The sequence below is a fragment of the Amphibalanus amphitrite genome, unplaced genomic scaffold (assembly GCF_019059575.1).
Source record: "Amphibalanus amphitrite isolate SeventyFive unplaced genomic scaffold, NRLGWU_Aamphi_draft 000055F_arrow, whole genome shotgun sequence".
Classification (NCBI taxonomy): domain Eukaryota; kingdom Metazoa; phylum Arthropoda; class Thecostraca; order Balanomorpha; family Balanidae; genus Amphibalanus; species Amphibalanus amphitrite.
Window position 1 is genome coordinate 237,114 of NW_024881551.1, and position 23,415 is coordinate 260,528.

Genomic DNA, 23,415 nt, shown 5'->3' on the forward strand with positions numbered 1-23,415 from the left:
ACCCGAGTGTCTCCTCGTACCGACGCCAGCGACCGACGATCGGCGGCGCACCCTGAGCTCCGCCTGTGGTGTTTTGTCAGCAGGTGGCGCTGCTACCACAGCCTCTGGTGTGCAGATGTCGGCCCAGACGGGAGTCGGGACGACACGGGCATCGATGTAACGGGCCGGCATACAGGTCTGCTTCAGTGGCTAAAAGGGTATTGAGGTATGGTCTATCACGCAACTCATTAAAATCCTAACCATTCCTGACACTGAGCTAATCAGGAACTCTGACGATTTTTTTCCGAGTTCGATCATTAAGACGGAAATTATTAGGCATTCATCAGAACTGAATAAAATGGGACCTAAATTAAATTGGAAAATTAAATGAGATTTTGTAGGTCAAAACGGTTAACCCTAGCTGTTTTTCCTGAATAGCAAGAAAACGGCGGCGCGCAGCGCCGCCAAATTTTCAGTAACTTCCCGGGCATTAATTTGACACCTTCACACAAAATTTCAAGTGTTAGGTCACCTTAGGTCAAGAGTTATTGAGGTCAAACTGAGGTCATGTTCTCGAGCAAAAATGAGCAAAAAAACATGAAATCTTGAAACGCTCACAAAAGCTACAGTTGCCAAACAATTTCAAAGTTCTATATATGGTCATGTAGACAAAAGACAGCGCTACAAAACTGCTATCTCGGGTTTTCAACATTTTGGGATTTTGACCAAAAAAATCAATAAAAAGATTTTTTTAGAAAAAAACGCAAAAAATCCGAATTTCGAAAAATCGGAATATATGTGATAGTCCCTGTGCTCTTCTATATAGATGCCAAATTTTAGATCGATACCTCCATTTTTGGCCAAGTTATATATATATATATATATATATATATATATATATATATATATATATATATATATATATATATATATATATATATATATATATATATATATATATATATATATATATATATATATATATATATATATATATATATATATATATATATATATATATATATATAGTTAACAGACCAATGCCGATAATAAAATAATAAATAATAAATGCCGATTATTGTCGAAAAGTGTGAACGATACGCCGATTTATTATTCTGACGAAGATATAAGCATATACATATATCGAAACGTCACAAACGAGTCTGTTCTCTCTCTCTCTCTCTCTCTCTCTCTCTCTCTCTCTCTCTCTATATATATATATATATATATATATATATATATATATATATATATATATATATATATATATATATATATATATATAGCGAAAAAAAGTTATATTATATATATATAGCGAAAAACTGTTCAAAATTGATGACGTTATATTTTTAAACTCAACGTTTAGCAATTCTAGACCACGTAGTGCAAAAAAATAAAACACCATTGAATTCCCGGTGACGAGCTGCATCGAATCGATACCCATTTTATTCAAAAATATCAACTTGAAAATTTGACCTAATTTGACCTGACTTTGACCTGACCTTCATCTGACCTTCACCGGAACATAATCTTAACTGACCCCAAAGGCTGCCTGACCCAGATAATCGTATTTGGCATATAAAATGGACCATACAACATGCATCACATGATATTTTCATATTGTGACCCTCAGTGACCTGACCTCTGTGACCTGACCTGATATCAGTGACCTCAAATAGCAAAATATGTGTTTCACGAACATTTCCCCCATCGATGATTTTCAGTGAAATGCGTTTTACTTGATTTTACAACGCATTTCTTGCAATGCCTGTAAACGGTGAAAATTCGACATTTGACCTGACCTGTGACGTCATCGGTTTGACCTAGGTCAATGAAATTTGGTCACAAGGTAGTTCCCTGTTGGGGCTATCCAACAGCGTTTGTCGCTGGTTTCACCCACGGACAGACACCAACACAGTTGCGTGGTTCTCGTCTCGAGATCTTAGGGGGGGGCAAACCTCTCCCCCCCCCAGCAGGGCGCGTTGCTCGGCAGACCCCAGCGGGGCGCGGGTTAACTCATGACAAGACAATCCTTTATTTCAGTTACATCACATTACCATCAGCTAGGGCAACTACAAATGCTTAGTTTTGTCACGTGCTCGACCACGTGTCTAAGCTCAAAGTCAACAGACATCATGCATACGTACACTAGCAGTGTTTAGTGTTCACGCACGGTGTACCCGTCGTAGTTTGCAGCGTCCTATCGCTGACCCCGCCGTTGCGTTTGGCCCTAACGATAAACGATGACGGAATGGGATAAGCTGCAGTCTTAGTGTCCAGGCAGTCAACTGACTTTTTTTTTGCGCGCGTCGATTCCAAAATATGAAGGTGGAATTGCACTGATAGTACCTACATAATTTTGGTGGCATAGATAGGCAATAATAAGGCGCCAAAAAGATACAGCATGACTCGCGTATACAGCACAAATGTTGTGAGTATAACTAGATGGCAAAATAGCATGATGATATGGATGATAGGACCGCACCTGCTGAACATTATTAACGCGTCCCTCGTGTCTGGTGAGCTCCCAGCCGAGTGGAAGGTTGCCCGTGTACTGCCGTTGCACAAGTCGGGGCCAGTAGACGACCCGTCTAACTACCGTCCGCTATCGCTGCTGCCGACTGTCGCTAAGGTGGCGGAGAGTGTTGTGTGCGGTCAGCTCATCGCCTACCTGCTTGCGCACGACATTCTGACCGAGACGCAGCACGGGTTCCGGCCTGGCCGATCCACGGAGTCGGCGATGCTGGACACTGCCAGTTTTCTCATGGAAGGCCTGGATGGCGGCCTCATAGGGTGTCTGACGACCGCTGACACCAGTAAGGCTTTTGACAGTGTCCAGCATCCCCGGCTCCTGGAAAAGCTGGGCTGGTATGGAATCGACGCGCACTGGTTCCGTGACTGGTTGTCCGACAGATGTCAGGTGGTTCGGGGTGGTGAGGAAGTGAGACCGATCACTCACGGCGTGATTCAGGGGTCGCTGCTCGGGCCGATCCTGTTTTTGATTTTCACGAATGATCTAGCATCGTACCTGGACACAAAAACTGTTATGTACGCCGATGACGTTCAGTTTTTGCATAGAGTATCACCAAAGCACATGCCAAAACTCAAATCAGATGTAGAGAGCACTTTAGAGATCGCGAGTCACTGGTTTGTTCAAAACTGTTTGAAAATCAATCCCACCAAAACAGATCTTGTTGTTGTAAAGTCACAAAGGCGCCGACTCGACACAGAATTTGCTGTTAAATTTGGTAGTGCGACGATTCGTCCATCTGTAGCGACCAAGATTCTCGGTGTGGTAGTCGACTCCGGACTGACTTTTGAATCGCATGTGACCGCGGTCATCCGCCGATGCTATGCCACACTAGGGGGACTGTCCAGATCCGCTCGCGGCCTGCCGCGAAACGTGAAGCAGATGATCGTGGAGATGTTAATTTTCCCCCACATCCGATACTGTATATCTGTGTGGTCGGGATGTGGCGTCGTGCAGCGACACCGTATTCAGAAGGTGATAAACCACTGTGCACAGGTCGTCATGGGGGTCCGACGCTCGGCTCATGTGACGCCTCTGTTGGCAGAGCTATGCTGGCCCCATATAGACAGGCTGGTGGCGGAGAATGACTGCAGTACTGTGCATTACTTGTTGAATAATGTTCATGCACCGAAGTGCCTCTCTGAGCGGTTTGTACAACGCAGCGACGTGTCGAGCAGACAGACTCGAGCCACTGAGAATATGCAGCTCGAACTGCCGAGGGTCCGCACCGAACATGCTCGCAAGTTCTTTTATTACCGCGCCTGTGACGTTTGGAACTCGCTGCCAGCAGACATTCGGTCGTCACGCACGTCGGCCACTTGTCGCAGGCGTTGTCGACTATTACTCAATGGTGACTAGTCACTGTGCGCGTAGCTTTCGGTCATTTGTACCGATATGCATTTTACTTTTTAAGTCCCATGCTTTTCATGGTTTTTACTTTTAGCTTAAGTGTTTATTTTAGCTTTATATATGTGCCTACCTATTTACTGTATGACACTTGGACTGAAAAGCCGTGAGTGCATGGAGCTTCCAAACGAAATAAATGATGATGATGATGATGATGAACTGGATCTTCGTGCAGCAAGAGTTATCACTTAACCATTTCAAATATTATTATTATAGTGGAATAATATCGCGGTATACCGCGTCACAGACCTTCGTGCTCACAGCTATGTGACATGAAAACATGTCTGCCAATGTTCAGTGTCGTCAGCATTGACATCAGATTAGCTTTGCAGGAGGCACTTACTCCTGCATGTTTCAGTGACGCGAACAGCCGCCCCTGGTCACTGAACCAGACCGTGCGCTCCCGCACAGTGCACAAGGGACACGGCATCCCCTCCCCCAATCAAATGTTTTGTTACTACCAACGGCAGTGCATGCTGAGTTCATGGAGGTAGTCCGAGCTCTGATGCTTATTTTACTCGTATCTACCGTACCGCGATTTATGATTATCGCCTGTTGCCGAATCATCTACTAGTATAAACTCGTATAAACTAGGTATGCCCCATGGACCTTGATCCCTTCACATCCCCCGTCTTCATCACCCCATGTTTCACCTGATCACGTGACTCGGCTGCGGACCTGTTCGGTCGGGGATCATCTATGTCAGTCCCTCGCCCCTCTGCTGACTGCCAGCGTGCAGAGTGCACTGTTCGCCCTTGATCCTGGCCGCCCCCACAAGGTCGGCGCCTGGCGCGCGTCGGCAGCGCACTGACCCTTCGCCTGCGCCGTCGCCAACGACACAAATCTTCGGCGAGGGAGGATATACAAAGAGCACCCCGTCAGTCGCGGACAAGATGATGACACTGGTAACATACACCGTGGGTCACTGGTCATGGCATTGGCATATACTTAGATGAATTTTATATATGAGTCGGGTTGCCGTGGCCGAGGATCGAAGATAAAATCGTGCCGACTGTTACCATGGCGTCAATCTGCCAAACGATCGCAGTAGTTGAGTTGAGCAATAGATGATGCCGCCCAGAGGTGCGGCGGTATATATCTGAGCCCAGCGACTCAAAACCTGCAGGATCTGGATCGTGCAGGTTCTGCAGGATTGCAGAGATAAGTCTGCGCCGCTTACGGCAAAGCTGAGCTGCTTCGGGTTCAAAGTGCGACAAAAACCGGCGACAAGTTCGCCCTGCAATAGGAATATAAACAGTCTTTTATCGGCTTTGTAGGACTAATTTAGACTTTGTGACCGATGTAGAGCTAGCTCCTTCATCTGGGTGAAAGGGACCCGTGAATGAAAAGGAAATGATTGCCCACTGTCGCGATGTGTTTCAAGACATGTCCTTTTCAGCGTTCAGAGCCTTTGGCTGTCCGATATAACGATTGGACATACGGATATTGTGATATTGTGTTGTGATATTGTGACCGATCGAATTCGAGACAAAAAGATCAGGTCCAAAACGTCATGCAAAACGCCTTGTTTTCGCTAAATATCAAGTGATGAAACATTCTGCTCCGATTTGCGTCTTCCGAAACAGCCTTTGCATAAACATTCATCCTCTTTGTGACGTTGAAGCTGGAATAAGCTTTTAGGTACGGAATCAAGTGACTGTTTCCTATTTACCGTCACTTGTACGGATATGCGCCTGTTCAAACAGTCAGTGTCCAGCGTCCATAACCAAGCGACAAGTGCAACATCTAGCAATTTCCGGAATGCCATGTATTTTTACAATATATGCTTCTTGCATAAAAAGATTTAAACAAAATCGATGCTGCTTGAATGATAATAATTCGCCTGATGGCACATCGTCCGCACGCGCGCGAATAGCTTAGTACGGTGTAGGTAAATACACTGCATATAATATAAATAGTTTTGTGATGTCAATTGGGTGACCAATGACCATGGACTAAGCCCGGCGTTTATATACACCCGAATCCTACTGCGCAGTAGACTAGAAAACGTGCGTCTAGCCTTGTTTGAAATCCTGTCACAGGGTCAATACGGACCAGGTCAAATATGACACCGTCTGGCACCCGAAACACAGTGCGGCTATTAGAACACGTAGGTCGGGCAGAAAATACCGATTAATTGACCCGCCCTTAATGAATGGGTGGGGTGTTGCTTTACAATGCTCATGCATGGACTGGCTAAAAAGAGTTTGCCGAAGAATGGCACACAGCCACTCAAGCTGAGGAAGCAGGCTAGGGTCACGCACTGGTAGCTTGAGACGACTATATGAAAGGGGCGTGGCGATGGAAGGCTGGAAGGGGCGGGGCGACCACAGCGAGAGGCGTGGGAGGGGCGGGACGACGATGTTATGGGAACGGCCTGGGCGTGGTTATGGTATAAACAGAGACGCGCTTGTCATGAATTACATGGTGAGAGTTGAGACTGTGTTTACAGAAGGCTGGATCGGGGTAGGAAGGGTAACCCAGATACTGCAGATGAGCCTCAGGGCCGCCATACCCGCTCCTGTTGGAAGTGTCAGAAGTATAGAGCGCTGGTTGCGTTCTCACCTGAACTGATCGGGCTCCTCTGACAGCCAGCCGGCCGGCTGGAGGCCGAGCCTCTGCAGCAGCGCGCGGCCCGGCCTCACGGGAATCCACCTCTCCGGCTGCGGCTCCGGCTGCGGCAGTCCCAGCTCGTCCAACATGTCCTCCTCTGGAGGCACACGCTCCGGAGCCGGCTGGGTGGCGGCGGCCAGCCGCGTCAGCCGCCGCGGCGAGACGGTCAGCGCGCGGCGCAGCATCTCTGACCTGACCCGACCTGACCTGACCTGGCACCGGCTAGGCTGACGATCAGAGGCGTTCGTCCACAGAGTTGACTGGCGGCAGGTTTGAGCACTGTAGGGGCGAGCTCAGCTAGCTTATCGCTGGATGAATCTACAGATAGCAGGTGTCAAGGCGTTGATCCTCCGACCACCGACAGTCAAGTGCCACCAGTGAACAGCATAGGTCACTCGGGGTCACTTCCAGACCCCCGGGTCAGCACAGGTCACCAGTGCACAGGGCAGGTCACTCAGAGTCACTTCCCGAGCTGGCCGGGTCAGTCCGGGTCAGGAAACGTCCACTGAGCTCCCACGCCGGATGTCGAGTGACCACTGACCGCACCGCCTCCGGCTGACCCGCCGTACCCGACCCGACGAGCCGACGGGGTACGCGACCGGCGGCAGGGGCCCTACGGCTGTCCCTGCGCGCGCACGGCCACACACTGAACACGTGCTGACGGCGTGTGACGTCACGTCTGGCAGCCCCGCCCGGGGCACAGGGTGCGCCCGAATCTGGGACACTGTCGCACTGCCAGTCCAGACATGGGGGGGGGGGGGGACCAGATGTGCGCCTGCAGCGGCAACATGAGATGGAATTTGATTTAAGACTGCTTATCATTCAAGCATGGTGGCTGATCGTCTCAGTTTGTATAAGGATTCCAATAATAAGTCTGCGTTTACAGCATCTGCAAATCTACAGCTATGCCTAGGAACGTCTAAAAACTCTGACTGCTACTTGGATCTCATCGGCTCATCAACATAAATGTTCGAAGCTGTCTGTTGTCCAAGCCTTAATTCGGCATGTAAATAAACAACTGCCACTCCAAAGGTGTAGCTAGATAACACACTGAAAACAATTTAACCCAAGGTTGGCGAGTAAACCGGTGTTTTACGGGTACCCCTATCCGCAACCATTTTTAACCACCCTCCCAGGTGTAGGGCTAGGTCCCATTGCGGTGTAGTCGTACTTGCAGATCACAAAAAATGTGCGGTAGTTTGCATCTCTTCGGCCAGAATGTTAACGCATGGCGTCTGCAACAGTTGCCCCGGCAATGGCTGCCGTGTCATGGATTACATTAAACTTTGATCCTGTGTCGACCAGAGGACAAAGTTTAACACTTACACAAGTGTTAAACTCTCTACACTCTACACAAGGCTGTTGGAAATGTTGCCACCTCTCAGTCTACTTCGTGCTGTAATTGTGCGGTAGACCAAGACATGCATAATTAAGTTCGCACGGCTTGGAACAAGATTGGGACTAGCCCAGCACTCGCACGCCGAATTAACCTGGCAAGTGGCAATGATGGTTGCGGGCTACGTCACGTGGCATGTAGGTACTCGTTCGTCTAAGCCCTGTGTCAATTTCCATGGATTTATCCACACATCGATAGTAAAGGTGGTGTGGTCGCTAGCCATTCATCAAGGGAATAAAATTTTATCTTTTTTTTCTTTTTTTTGATAAATTTTGTCCGAACCTTTTGATGGGAAGGATTCACAAGGACAGAGCCACCGCTAAGCGAAGCTTGTTGCGATGACCCTGCCCTCTACCCTCCGATCGCGCAATTCCGACTCTATGGCAGAATTTAGAGTCCAAAGTTTAACGTGCGCACAAAGCCACGCACGGCCGGTCCCCTCGCTGACTTCGCCTGGCTACAGCCTGCCACCAGCCGCAACCATACCTGTCAGGAGGCCCATAAATGTCGAGCGCCCGTCGCGCTTCGAACGCGGACTGTCATAACCGGGCACGCGTGCTCTCACCACGCGGAGTCCAACGCTCTAACCAACTGAGCTACGGGACCGGCAAATTATCCTGGAATGTAATACATTTTATCGGCAATGCTCATAGCATAAGCGGCCTAGCAATGCGTGTGAGTGCTTATGCTACCATCTCCTGCCGTACTAAATCGATACCTACCTACCGCCGCGACCATGCAGACCTTTAATGTCCTCGCATTGAGCTCGACTGTGGCGGTCGCACGTGGGTCTGACGTAGGTTGTCACGCCATTCAGTGTTCATACGTCGCTTTCAAGGAGCGGTTCACTGATCGAGCGGTGGATGTGCCACATACAGCACAGCTACGCCGTCAGTTGCGCCGTGCGCGGTTCGAAATACACGCAGTGCTACTGGCGCGCTGTTAGCTGAGGTGCTACCTGGTGCTATACCTGCCGCGGTATAGACTGGGCTCACTGCGATAGCTCAGGTTGTGTGCCATGCGATAACCGTGAACAATTTGACTAGGAAGTATATCTTGTCGCAAAATATTTGATTATATCTCTACCTCGTGTATGTACCTATACCTTAAGTATGTGTTAATTGTGTGCTCGTATGTATACTTTTTGAGCTGTGTCGAAACCAACAGGGCTCGGAAGCGGACAACTCCATCAAGATACGTCAGATGGGGTGATGCGGCTTAAAACGTGAGAGAACTGTTAGCTGTGTGAACCTACTTACAGCTAGTGCTTACCTCCTAAGGCAAAGTGAACACAACAGACAACGACAATACTGTGCGGGGTTCTGTCTCCCATGTTGACTTCCAGCGTGACGTTTAGCGTAACTATTATTTTTTTCCTGCGTAACCAGCGGCGTCGCCGACGGGGGGGTCGGGGGGGTCGTGACCCCCCACTCTTGAAAACTGGGGGTGTCGACCCCCCCCACTTTTTGCGATGCTGAGTATGCTTTTTTAGCTTTTATGTCAGTGAAGCAGGCGTCAGCAACACCAACAAATACATCAGACTCAAAATCGCTTCAAGAGCTCCCTAAAGCCAATTAGCCAATTACCTAAAGGTCAATTAGCTGTGGGCGGGGAACACCAGCACAACAATGTTTTTAAGTAGCCCCCATCCTAGTACCTTTTTATCCCTCCAAGGATTGGACGCGCCAAAACTGCCCCGAGCGTTCGTCTGATCGTTTTAAAAAAATGGTCGCAGTCGATTCGTCGGATCAGTACCTAACTACAAAACTACAAACTAGCCTCAGCCCCATGGCTACCGTCACAAACTAGCTGTACAGTGCACATGTAGGGGAAAGGGAGTCAGATGGAACCGTCTCGGGCTTTCGCAAAGAAGTCGCGCAAAAAGGAGCCGATTGCAACAAAACTTCCGGTGCGCTCGAGTTAATCACCTACTTAAAATAAATCGATATCCCTGATTCAAATAAAGATGACCTTAGTTCACTTTTTCATAACGTGCTTTTAATTGATAGGGTAGTTTTTGGAGCTGATTTTGAACATAGCGCCCATCTGAACATTTAAGAAGTAGTTGTGTTGCTTATTCATATAACATGCTAGGAAGCAATCGGTGGTGGTCATCCACTATTAGGTACTGGTCGATCTGACCTGACCTGATCTACCCCAAATGCATGGAGTCATCATCTTCGTTCAAAACTAAGATAACATTCGTAATCAGAACCTCGAAAAACCATCACAACTTACATTCGTTAAGTTCTAGCAGGTCCCGAGTTTCTCTACTTATTGGCGATGAGATGACCTGAGTCCTGAGATGACCCGAAAACTTGTAAATGGGTATCATCGGCTTTCTCTCGTCACGGGCAGCATGCTCTTTTTTCCGCAAACCTGTAGATCGATCAGGGGTCGAAAGCATGCCTCAGCGTTAGTTAAGTATGCGTTATACGTTAGCGACTGGGAAACCACCAATAGAAGGGCTACAGTGAAGCAGAAAACTATTCGATAGCTCTTTTAACGCTCTTTCGCTAGCTTCGCGTTAGATTTCATCTCAGGTCTATGTTTGGCACATAAGAAGGCAAACAGCTAACTGGACAGATTCTGCCGAAACATCTGCTTTGCAATAACTTTCGAAACCGTGAATTCGTATGGTATTTACATATGTTGTCTTGTCACCACCGTCTTGATCTCTTTGAGACGCGTCACATGAGTTAAAATTTGACCATTCAGAATTAACGTTAAAACGACCTCAGGTCAACGTTATGTCCTGATCGAAAAAGGACCTCCTGCTGCATATGAATGGATCCGTGTTGTTGAGCTGAACAGTGAACACCTTCCAGGTGCTGTCATCGCTCTACCGCGTCTTCGTCAAAAGTTGTAGAAAAAAATGCTGGTGGCCATCGATGGACATTTCCACTAATGACCTTTCGAGTCATCACTCGCCATAAGTTGCACCCTGTCCCTGGCAATGATGAGCTGATTTGTCATGGCTCCAAAGATATTTTGCGTTTCTGACGAACTTTTTCAAAGCAGGAGGCATTCGTGCTTTTTCTAATTTCTCAGGGTGAAGACTTCCATTTCGCGTCTAGCTAGACGCGTCTTAAGTCTTAGACGCGTCTAGCTGGACGGCGGCTGCATCTATCTGGCGACAGCTTACTTCAGACGCGTCTTGCTTGGAAGTCTCCGTCCAACAGTTAAACGCCAAGTTAGACGCCAACTTGGACGTCTGCTCAGTTAGATGCCAGTTGGACGCCAGTGGAAGTCTCCACCCATTTTCTAATGATGAGGTCACGTATTTGACCTGCCTTCAGATCATAGATGTAAATCCTCAGTAGAGCACTTCATGGGCCGGATAAATCCGTTATCCACGGATAAATCCGCGGACCGGATAGGATTGGATTCTAAATTTGTTAACCCGCGCCCCGTTGGGCTCTGCCGAGCAACGCGCCCCGTTGGGGGGGGGCCATTTTGGCCCCCCCTAAGATCTCGAGAACCACGCAACGTAGCGACAAGCGGCAAACGGTGTTGGATAGCCCTATCAGGGAACTACCTTGTGACCCAATTTTATTGACCTAGGTCAAACCGATGACGTCACAGGTCAGGTCAAAGGTCCAATTTTCACCGTTTACAGGCATTTCAAGAAATGCGTTGTAAAATCGAGTAAAATGCATTTCATTGAAAATCATCGATGGGGAAATGTTCTTCAAACACATATTTTGCTAGTTGAGGTCACTGATACCAGGTCAGGTCACTGAGGTCAGGTCACTGGGGGGTCACAATATGAAAGTGTCGTGTGATACATGTTTTATGGTCCATTTTACATGACAAATGCGATTATGTGGGTCAGGCAGCCTTTGGGGCCAGCTTAGGTCACGTTTTGGTCAAGGTCAGGTCAAGGTCAGGTCAAGGTCAGGTCAAATAAGGTCAAATTTCAAAGTTGATATTTTTGCATAAAATGGGTATCGAATCGATGCAGCTCGTCACGGGGAGTTCAATAGTGGTCTTTGTTTTGCCGTACGAGGTCTAGAATCGCTAAAAATTGAGTTCAAAAATTTGACGTCATCATTTTTGAACAGTTTTTTCGCTATAACTTGGCGAAAAAACGAGATATCGATCTGAAATTTGGTATGTATATAGAAGAGCGCAGGGACTATCATATTTTTTCCGGTTTTTTCGAAATTCGGAAAAAATTTTGATTTTTTTTTAGTTTTTCTAAAAAAATCAATTTTTTGATTTTTTTGGGTCAAAAACCCAAAATTTTGAAAATCCGAGATAGCAGTTTTGTAGCGCCGCTTTTTGTCTATTAGACCATATAAAGAACTTTGAAATTGCTTGATAACTGTAGATTTGGTGAGCGTTTCAAGATTGCATGTTTTTTGCTCATTTTTGCTCGAACATGACCTCAGTTTGACCTCAATAACTCCTGACCTAAGGTGACCTAAGACTTGAAATTTGGTGTGAAGGTGTCAAATTGATGCCCGGAAAGGTACTGAAAATTTGGCGGCGCTGCGCGCCGCCGTTTTCTTGCTATTCAGGAAAAACCACAGGGGGGGGGCCAAAATGCCCCCCCCCCCAACGGGGCGAGGGTTAAAAAAGAACGGATATGGGCGGGCCGGATTTGGGAATTGAAGGTTGAACCCGGATCAAAACGGATCAAAATTTTAACATTCAACATTGAAGTTAAAAATTAACCTAATGTGTTAAGCGGCAGCAGAGGTTTGATTAAAGTAATAGGCATCATTTTATGACACTCACTTGTCACAAGACTTGTATGGCTGTCTGGTCCCTTAGATTGAATTTGTTAGTCCAGTTTTGGGTGAAACCAGTTATTGGTGAAACGGATTATTACGGATATTTTTTGGAAGTTTGGCTGCAATACGGGCCATGGGTGGGCCGGATTCTGATATTCAAAGAAAGGCGGATAATGGGCGGATCTGGATATGACTTGCCGGATATGGGCCGGGCCGGATCCTAAAAAGCCTATCCATGAAGTGCTCTAATCCTCAGTTAGAATCATGAATTGCTGACACGTATAACCCCATACATTAGGTACCTATACAGTGTACCAAATTTCGAAGTTATGGGAGAAAAGCTACAAGAATGGCGAGAGGGGAAAGTTTTTATAGAGGTATACCGTATAACTGAACTTGACATGGCGACCTGACCTTAAGTGACCAGTGATAATTTTTACGCAAGTGATGTAGGTAGGTATACCTACCTAATAGGTTATACCAAATTTGGCGGCGCTGCGCGCCGATTTGTTACACACGCACACACACACATACGCACGCACAAAACTGGGAAGTGTGGCAAAAAAACACCCCTACCCATCGGGTGAAGACTAGAAACCCGACCCCCCCACTCAAAAATCCGTGGCGACGCCCCTGTGCGTAGCTATTTAATCGCATAGTTCCAGCAGAACTATGCGATTAGGTACCAACTACATATAATATGATTAATAAAAAGTCACCATAATTAATCCAACGCCAATAAGTTGCTCGTCCTTCAAAACTTACAAAGCTCGTTGCTCTACGGGGTGATGCTCCTTCAGGTTGTGGGTGAGTCTGCTGATCTCCATGTCAGTCCTTCTGCTTCTGCTGCTGTCGAACTCGGGTCAGCTTTCACAGGAGGTCACATGGCGACCTCCGCGACCCGCCGAGCCTCGGCCAGCACACCGGACACGGGCCTCCGGAGAAGGTACTTGCAACACCCAAATAACACCGGCTTATGCAGCATTATAATAATGCTAGTGTGCAAACGTGAGCATTTATATCGATTTCAGGACTCTAGAAGAGCAATTGGTGGCTGCTACCAACTTTTGTAATGTTATGTGACCAATGACCATCGTATAACTTAAGAGTGTTCAGTTTGGTTTCAATTTCCCAGATCTATCCTGGAGACGGATGGTGCGAACAGAAGGTAGAAATCGTACCAAGCCCTCTCGTCTTGTGATTTACAACAGAGTGGATAAAGCTGGTAGTTCTACGCTACAGACACTCATTTTAAGGTGGGTAAAAAGGCATTGCATAATATATATGTGATATGTACGATACAGGCAATCAATGGAATCAGACATTGTCTAGGCATTCTATAGAATGCCTGACCGACCAGATATTCTATAAAATCACATGGCAGACATTCTATAGAATTCCTGACTGTACACAAATGTGGAGGGAAATAGCCTGCATCTGCTTCCAAATAAATTATCATTACGATCATGGCTAAGAAGAGAAGAAACGATTTCTTGCTTTGATCTATAAATTCCTGTGTATTCGAACTAACTACATTGAATGTCTTGTGTTGCAGATTAGGGATGAGGTCTCGGGCCTTTAAAACTGAAGTCTCCAAGCTATATTGGAGCCGGTATCTAGGCAGAAAGGGCGAAGCTGCACTAGCCAATTCCCTGATAAATAAGTCACGGATTGTCCCCTTCGTGTATAGTCGTCATGTCAGTTATGTTGACTTCGCCAGGTGAGAAAATGCTACATGTGTGTGGCGGCCGATGGCCCGATGCAACTGGGCTAATGACACTTTAGCAATGGTGGAATGATATATTTTACTGTAACTTTGTCAGTTAGCTTTCATAGACATTAGACGATTCTGCAAAGAGTTATTAGGCGAGTCTTCACAGAATGAAGTTTTTATGCGAGCAGAGACACATAAGATAACGCTCAAAGAGGTCCACAGTCAACACTGTAAAAACAAAGATCGCTGCTTTGCACCGTACCAATTAAGTCTCGACGAAAGTTTGGGGAATGTCAATATTTTGCCATCATCACTAGTAAAAGCGTCAGGTGACTGTAGAATAACTAATACAAAACCGTTTCTTTCTTTCGTAGATTGAAGAAACGACAGCCCATCTACATCAACCTCATTCGGAATCCTGTGGATCGCTTTGTTTCGCGGAATCCTGTGGATCGCTTTGTTTCGCGGAATCCTGTGGATCGCTTTGTTTCGCGGAATCCTGTGGATCGCTTTGTTTCGCGGAATCCTGTGGATCGCTTTGTTTCGCGGAATCCTGTGGATCGCTTTGTTTCGCTGTTTCATTTTCTGCGCTCGAATCGACGTAAATTGAAGAACTCGACGGACACGGCATGGTAAGATTTCAATAACCCGAGGACGAACGGCACCGGGAATAGAAACCCCGGAGTGCTGCCTTACCTGAGCTATGCGACCAGGGTCATAGTCCACAATACGAACTACGAATGTTGTGTGTGTTGTGTCGGCCATCTTAGGTAATACAGTTTTCTATAGTAAATTATTTATCAAAATAATTGGTCGATTGTTTTGATTAAAACGTAAGGTCGATCACTGTAAACTATATAGAACCAAAAAATAACTTCTCACTTTGTTCCGCTAACAGGCTGAAGAAGAATCTAACAGAATGTGTCCTGAGTGGCGACGCCGAATGTGCCATGTCACAGGAGTACAGTCACCGACGGTCGGGTCAGAACCCAGAGTTCTTCCAGCCAATGACCGCGTTCTTCTGCGGCCACGAGCCATTCTGCAGGTGAGGAGTTATCCGCGCAGCCGGTGGGTTCACATGGTGTGCTGTGCCAGATTTAAACACATCTCACAAATCAAAGAAGAGATTTTGTATTTAAGTGTCGAACCTCACCAGCGTCCAGTCGAACCTCACCAGCGTCCAGCATTGTACATATATAACTTTATTACTGTCTCTTTGGGCGTCGTTTCAGCATGAGTGTGAAACGAGATACAGATTTGAGATAGTGAATGGCGTCATGTCTATTACCTACTTAGACATCTTCATATGATCGTTCTGTGATTGTCTTGGGTTACAGGAGGTTCAACAGCAGGCCAGCTCTGCAGAAGGCCCTTCAGAACCTGGAGCTTAGATACTCCGTGGTTGGCGTGTTGGAAACATTTAGAAAATCTCTAAGTGTCTTTGAGGCCTTTGTTCCAGAATATTTTAAGAATATTGGAAAGCTTTACGATAAAGCACGTGGTAAGTATATCATTTCAGCGATCGTGTAGTGTCCAATGTCAATGGTGTTTTTATTTTAAATTAAGATTTAAGATGTATAAGGTTTAAAATGTATTTATAATGTAACTTGATGCAATATGCATTGCGCATTATGTGCTTGAAAGAAAGCCTAGAATAGTTTCAATTTCAGTCATAACATATCTTTCCTCATATTTACGCAAATGCGTGGTCATGCATGCTCCATTTCAGATAAGAAGGTGAACCAGAACCCGAATCACGCCCAGCCTCCAGCAGCGGTGAGGGACATCCTGGCCAGACGTATGACGTCCGACATAGAGCTGTATATGTTCGCCAAACAGCGGCTACATCTGCAGTTCAAACGGATCCGGCCCCGGTCACAGCGACGACTGACCAGTTCAGCGGCTGTGTGAACACGCGTCGGTATTAGCGCAGTGCAATCCTGTTATTTGTGATATGCATATTCAAGTTAATCGGTTGTCGAGGAAGTGACATGCATTATCTATTCCTATTGGCAATGTTCTTAGTGGAACCGTATGCATTGGCAATGTTCTTCAGAAGGTCTGAAGCAAAGCATGAAACTGGTTTTGATATCTGAGTCAGGTAGAGCGTAGCTCATCGTTTCCTTTATGTCAAAGGAAACGATCATACCTTCGAATGATGAGACTCATGACGACAGATACATGTACAGTCGTGTTATGGTCATTATGTGATTCCAAAGGTAGATCATTGTTCCTTTTTATCAAAGGATCTTGCTGATGATGAGGTCCGACGAAAGATGTGAAGCCGCCTTCTGACTATTCCTTTATGTCACAAGTCATGACAATTAGCTCCTATCCTATGGAGTGCGTAATGGCCCATTCTTTCAATGAGAAGGTACAATATGTTTGTTTATTGTATTGTTTATCGTTCCTATGTGGTTCGTAAATCGTAATAAAATGCAATGGCTTTAGCAGGCATGTGATCAGTAAACCTTTCACTTATTTCTGCAGAATGAATCAAACTCTGTTAAAAAGTTTATAAGAAGTGTGTAGTTTTGACCAACGATGAAAAGCCAAACGCCTTTTTATAAATCAATATAAATTGTCCTTTCATTAGCATCCATTAACCTATCTTGATATATTTTTTATATGAATGGGAAAGGCAATGGGAACGTGTTAATTTGTATATTAAAAACACGTTAAAAATAATTAATGACGTTCCCATTACCTTTCCCAATTACATCAATAGACCATGGGTCTATGTATTAATGAGATATTTTCTCTTCGAGCCTAGCTAGCTCATAAATGACTAGGTATTGCTAATACGCCAGAGCGTCGGGTGAGGACACTTAGCAACTTATACTCCTGCAGGCATGACGTAAGGAGTGCGTCATATCTCCTCAGCACAATATTCCAGAGCACGGGTATGTTTTTCGTTTCCACTTGCTTCGTCCTCTGCGTGTACCCCGAAATCCGGAAGGAGCCGGCCGGAACCGGCCCTGAAATGTTTTAGAACGACCTTGGCACGACCTTTTTGTTTAGTAAAGTGCGACGAGATGGCAAGGACGTCACAACAGTGACAACGTCTGATAGAGGAAAATAGTGTCACCGAAACAGTAACCAGACGCTCCAACTGTGGATCAGCTAGATGATTGTTACAAATAGGCGTCTCACACTGAACGTTGAAGTGACAATAGCCGTTTTCACGACGGGCTATCCGGCGAATGCACCTGATTTGACCAAATCTGCACCTAATTTCTTTTACAGCAAATATCTTCATTTCATGAATTCATTTCAGTGTTTTAATCGATGATGCACTCTGATAATATGATAAAGCAGGCATATAAGCAATTAGTGCAACCCTAGCTGATAGCTGCTAAGAGACACACTGAACCTGATTTGACCAAATCTGCACCTAATCTGTAACAGATGTGCACCAAATGTGTACCAGATGGCCGTCGTGAAAACGGCTAATGACGACAATTTAAGAATCCATCCCTCTCGTTAGTAGTTTTTTTAAAGGTAGTGTGCCAGCTTTCTTGGACCGTATGGAGTTAATGGCCCAGATAAGGAGAACCGGATTTTTAGAACTTATCCATACCTTCAAAACTCATGGAAACGTCTTAAATTCTTCAAATTTTGAGTACCCCAGTGCGAAATTCGCCCCGACGGGTTGTCGGTCGTACCCCAACCACATTTCACACCACTATGAACAATAAATGCACACACTGAAATCGCTATTACCGATATGCTCATCCAATCAAGTTTCGATAAACCCGTTCATCATCATCTCCTGCGGTTTCGAACACGCCTGTTAGGTGGCTTCTGATGCTCGTCGAGGTCGGAATTTCCAAATACGCGTGGTGCGTCGGGCCGCGCGCTCTGACTTCGGCCAAGAAAAATGCGTCAGCTGATCATTGTCATTTCTGCCACTTGCTGTTTGTTTGTTTGTTAATTGGGGCTTTAGGGCGCGCCGACTACTTAGGTCATTTTGCGCCCATTCTGCCACTTGCGTGTGGTGAAATGGGGTCATAACTTATAAGACGGCTTTTTCATATCAATTATTTTACATAAAATCATATTTCAAACCATAAATAATGTTCGACAGCCAAATAAAAGAAACAATACAATACGGGCTTACAGTTTAAAGGAAATAGTTCACTTTTTAACATGGGTTTTGAACTGGAATAGCAGTTCCGTAGCCTGGGCTGAGACGAGCATAAATCAGGAGCTTTTACAGCCCAACGATCACCCTAGGCAAAGATATTCTATTTCTCGTCCCGAAAAAGGTGTCTTGCGTTGAGGATGTGTGCCTTGCATATATTTCCATCCAGTATGAAAAGAGCATGGGTACCGAAAATTCTTCAGAAACTAGAGAAATTATCTACGAGAACTCTAGAGAAATTCTCGTACTGATCAATAAGGACATTCAGCAGCAGCAGATCGCCCAAATGCCGGTGGCCGCGATAATTTCTCTAGTTTCTGAAGAATTTTCGGGACCCATGCTCTTTTCATACTGGATCGCGTGTGCCTTACAGAAACTGAAAAGTTCTTCCTATATCAAAATATAGAAAATAATCTTTTGTTATAAATAGGTTTTATTTTCTTTGCTGATCATTTTGAACATAAAAAATCATAAATCCATTGCAAAAAAAATAATTTCGTGAAAGTGAACTATTTCCTTTAAGGCTCGACATTGTGTTGTCTACGATTAGACAGCTGATAACTCATTCCCGTACGTCGTATGGTCGTAACACTATAATGACCTTTGCTTATTGTCACAAGTGCGCCGCATTCGCGATTGTTGCCCGACGCCTGTTTGCAGGTGAGCCCACTACAGTTGTTATACATATCTAAAAACCGAAAAACTTTTAGGCGAAAAAGGCACTATTCCAGGCCCATTTTTGATTTTTTTTTGCGATATTAGGTAAAAACAGAAGCTTCTTGTCCTAGGAAAAATAAAATGGGAAATCTTTCAAAGGTGGCATACTACCTTTAAGGTACGTTTGTGGTCAAAGCTCAAACGTACCCTTAATTGATGGCAAAACGTTTAACCTTCGCCGGCCGAGGGAGGAGGGTGCTGCCCCCAGAGATTTTTTTCGCGCTAGCTCCGAACACGCCGGAGGTAGAGAGCTGAAACTTGGCATACCTGACCTTTGATCCGGGCCACATCTTATGACCTTAAAAGCATTTTCAGGTCAGGTCAGCTCACTGACCTATGACGTCATAAGTGAAACTCTCCACGGTCTTAACCCGCGCACCGACGGGGGGCGGATATCCGCCCCCCCCCTGTGGTTTTTCGCGGATAGCGGGAAAACCGCGGCGCTACGCGCCGCGAAATTTGGTACAACTATTCTCTCATCAATTGTACACATGGTGTGCAAGTTTGAACCTCCTAACTTTTAAGGTCAGGTCACCAGGTCACTTTGAATGACCCAACCTCAAGTCACTTTGCAACTTTGTCACCGTGCCAGAGCTACAGTAGATGTCGGAGGCCTTTGAAAGTCGCAGGATGTTATTAGGTCATTAGTAGCTACAATTTGTTGATCTCGGAATTTTGATGTCGGTGACCTAAGGTCAGGTCAATTTCGCGACCTCCCCATTATAAGTCAATGGGGGAAAAATCAACTCCCTGTTTTTACCACTAAAACGGGTCGGAATGGCCCCATATACCATACATGACTTCATATACGATCAACCTTCACTACCTTGAGGTCTGTTTTGCTGTTGGGCAGCTGTAAGGTCATGTGACGTCATCAAAGGTCACCAGCGGTTTTTTGCCAATAACTCCGTACAGGAACAAGATACAGCCGCGCGGATGGTCTCATTGTGTTCAGCTCGTCAAGATGCATCGAATGATATACATGATGACCTCGAGGTCACGTGACCTGAGGTCAACCTTTGACCTTGACCTTTCGAGGTCAACATATATATCATTCGATGCGGATTGGCGAGAGGATCACGATGATGCCCTTAGTTTGTTCCTAGCTTGACTAATTCGAAAGTTATTCGAGAAAAACTCTCTCCATATCTAGCGCCGCCATTTTGACTTTTTCGACTGCTGTGACGTCATCTTTGACCTGACCTGAAAATGACCTTAGTAAAAATTGTAGACCTTGTCCGTGCGTATCCGATGCCGTTTGCCGCTTGTCGCTATCTTGCTCCGTTCTCGAGATCTCAGGGGGGGGGGCGGTCATCCGCCCCCCCCCCCCCGTCGGCCGTCGGTGCGAAGTTGGCGCAGACCCCCGTCGGTGCGCGGGTTAAAATGTAGCAACTTCGCAACGCACGCAGTGCCAGAGAAGCTTTTACAGGGAGATGAAACTTACAGGATTTGGCATCCTCCAGAGGTCTCACCACTTGTATGTCTCGGATTTTTCCTAAAGGTCACATGAGGTTAGGTCGGTCACGTGACCTCACCATTATACCTAAGTCAACGGGGAAAAATGAAAACTGCTATTTTAGCGCCGGGAACGATTTCATGCTATCTCACGCACACGGAATCGTAATTTCTTGCACTCCATGTAAGGCTCGATGCTTCACTTTTTCATTGTTGACCTGGCGTGACGTCATTAACCCGGCAGGCGGTGGGCCCCCCGGCCACCTTCCGCGCGGTGGGGGGGGGGCATTTTTTGCCCCCCCCCCTCCCCCGTATCTCCGAAACTACTGGACGGATCCGGAAAATTCAAACGGCGTTCGATAGCCCTGTCAAATTTATCGGAGGAAACCAAATTTCATTGACCTGGGGGTCACCGATGACGTCACAGGTCAGGTCAAAGATAAAATGTTTCACCGTTCACGGGTCTTCGGGAAAGCGCTATAACACCGAGTAAAACGCATTTTGGCGAAAATCAGCGATAGGGCTTCAGTTGTCTAGTACATATGTTGCTATTAGAGGTCACTGGTCATACCAGGTCAGGTCACAGGTCAGGTCACGAAGGGTCACCATATGAACCCAACTTTACTAAGGAATTGTGCGATGCATGTTTTATGGCCAATTTTTCATTTCCAATTCAATGGTGCTGGTTATAAGACCATCAGGTACGGTTTAGGTCACTTTCTGGTGGAGGTCAGGTCAAGGTCAGGTCAAAAAGGTCAAATTTCAAAGGTGATAGATTTGCATAAAATGGGTATTGATTCGATGCAGCTCGTCACGGGGAGTCAATTGGTGATCTTTGTTTTGCGTTACGGGGTCTAGAATTGCAAAAAAAATGTGCTTGAAATTTTGACGTCATCAATTTTGAACAGTTTTTTCGCTATAACTTGGCCAAAAAAAGAGGTATCGATCTATCTCAAATTTGGTATGTAGATAGAAGGTGGTAGGGACTATCATATATATTCCGTTTTTTTTTTTCGAAATTCAAAAAACTTTTTGGATTTTTTGGCTATTATATTCAAAAATCTATTTTTTATTTCTAGGGGTCAAAATCCAAAAATTTCAAAAATTCGAGATAGCAGTTTTGAAGCCCTCTTATTTCTACACCTTTTATAACCAAAACATTTTTCTGTATCTCTTAAGCTGTAGGTCTGACAGCTCTTCCCGCGAAACCTTTTTTTGTCGAAAATGGCAAAAATGACGTCACTCTGACGTCATTTTTGGCCAACCTATTATAGCCTTTGGAATTTTTTTTGGTCACAATGTACAATAACTATTCACGGGAGGGTACTGAAAGTTTGGTGACGATCGGCGCGGCGGTTCTGGAGATATATCGAAAAAACTAAAGGGAGCAAAAAATGCCCCCCCCCCCCCATCGCCTGGAAGTTTAATGATGTCACTTCGGTCATAACAGTTTTTCGTCCATAACTCCCGATCAAATTGCGCTAGTGAGTCGGGAAAGCCACCAATGGACTCAGGAAGACCTGCCGAATCCTTTGACCAGCTTCGTGACCTTGGGCCGCTGATCTGACCTGGACCCGAGGTCAACACCACAAGTTGACCTCACCCGAACAAAAAGTATACAGGTTGACCTGAGACCTTAAAATCGGATACCATTCGCTGTGTCTAATAACGGCGCAAACGCTCGTTTTTTTCCGCGACGCTCCAGCTCCATCAGGGGTGAAACGGCCATGGGGGTCATACAAACCAACTCGCCGGCGCTATGTAGGCCGGCGCGTATGTAGAAAATCAAATGGCCGGCGAGGGTGAAGTTCAGTGTCAAATGTAGCGACCCTCGCATGAACAAGGTCCGGGAAAGGCGACGCCAAGCCAAGTGCCGGGCACTGCCACATTATTTTACCCTAGGCCGTAGACGTCTTATCAGCACAGCTAAGGGTTCTGTGATGGGTCAGTATTTAGTGTGAAACCGTTCTTTCTATGTAGAGCGGAAGCTTCCGTTTGAAGGAACTAGAGCGAGCCCTCGCCCTGACCGAATGCGAAGTTTTCTCATACAAATGCATGGGTTTATCAATGGTTGCGTTGGATCATCGGGGGTCCCTCGGAAGTCGGAGATCGACGTAAGGCCCTCTCAGGGAGAGAAGGAGGGCGTAGATAAGGCCCGCTGTCTCTATCAAATGGGGTGTGGAATCCTCATATATGCCAATACGGGACCCTCAGAGGCCCACCTAAGCCCGCCCTTAGACCGGCATGGGAGGAGATTGAATCGGCGTGGGACTTGGGAGCATAAGTGACTACTAATCTTCTGGAACCGATAGGGATCATAAAAAAATAATCCAATATGTCCTTAGAATCTGGCACGATACCTATGAAGGCCAGTGCACCCCTGAACACCAATGCTTTGCAAGCTCCTTTGAGGCCATGTGACCCTTAAGAGGACTGTGTGACTCCTTGGAACTGTGTTTGATCATTAGACCGGTGCAAGTCCCTTAGAAGCTGTTGTATGGCAGACGGCTCTTGATATCGGCGTGGGGTACCCAAAGATGGTGTGGGGAGAGGGGCCTTCTGAGGCCGACGTTCCTCCCCGTTTCTCCTCGAGAACCGGCGTGGGACTCTAGGATCCGACGTGAGGCTGCTGTAGCCTGGAGTCTTTCGTCTTCCAAACCAATTTTTACCTATTACGCTAATACTAATTTGGGACCACCTACACTATACCGGTTTACGGTT

The 23,415-nt window shown here is 46.1% G+C and overlaps 1 protein-coding gene across 1 annotated transcript; it reads left to right on the top strand.

Annotated features, from left to right (window-relative positions):
- The first annotated feature begins 13,825 nt into the window (after positions 1-13,825).
- On the top strand, positions 13,826-16,450 carry LOC122378123 (heparan sulfate 2-O-sulfotransferase pipe-like). The gene is made up of 4 exons (XM_043358806.1): positions 13,826-13,920; positions 15,277-15,423; positions 15,716-15,879; positions 16,108-16,450. Exons 2-4 carry the CDS (start codon positions 15,329-15,331, stop codon positions 16,287-16,289), a joined length of 441 nt encoding a protein of 146 aa, XP_043214741.1. The 5' UTR covers positions 13,826-13,920; positions 15,277-15,328; the 3' UTR covers positions 16,290-16,450.
- The last annotated feature ends 6,965 nt before the right edge of the window (positions 16,451-23,415 follow it).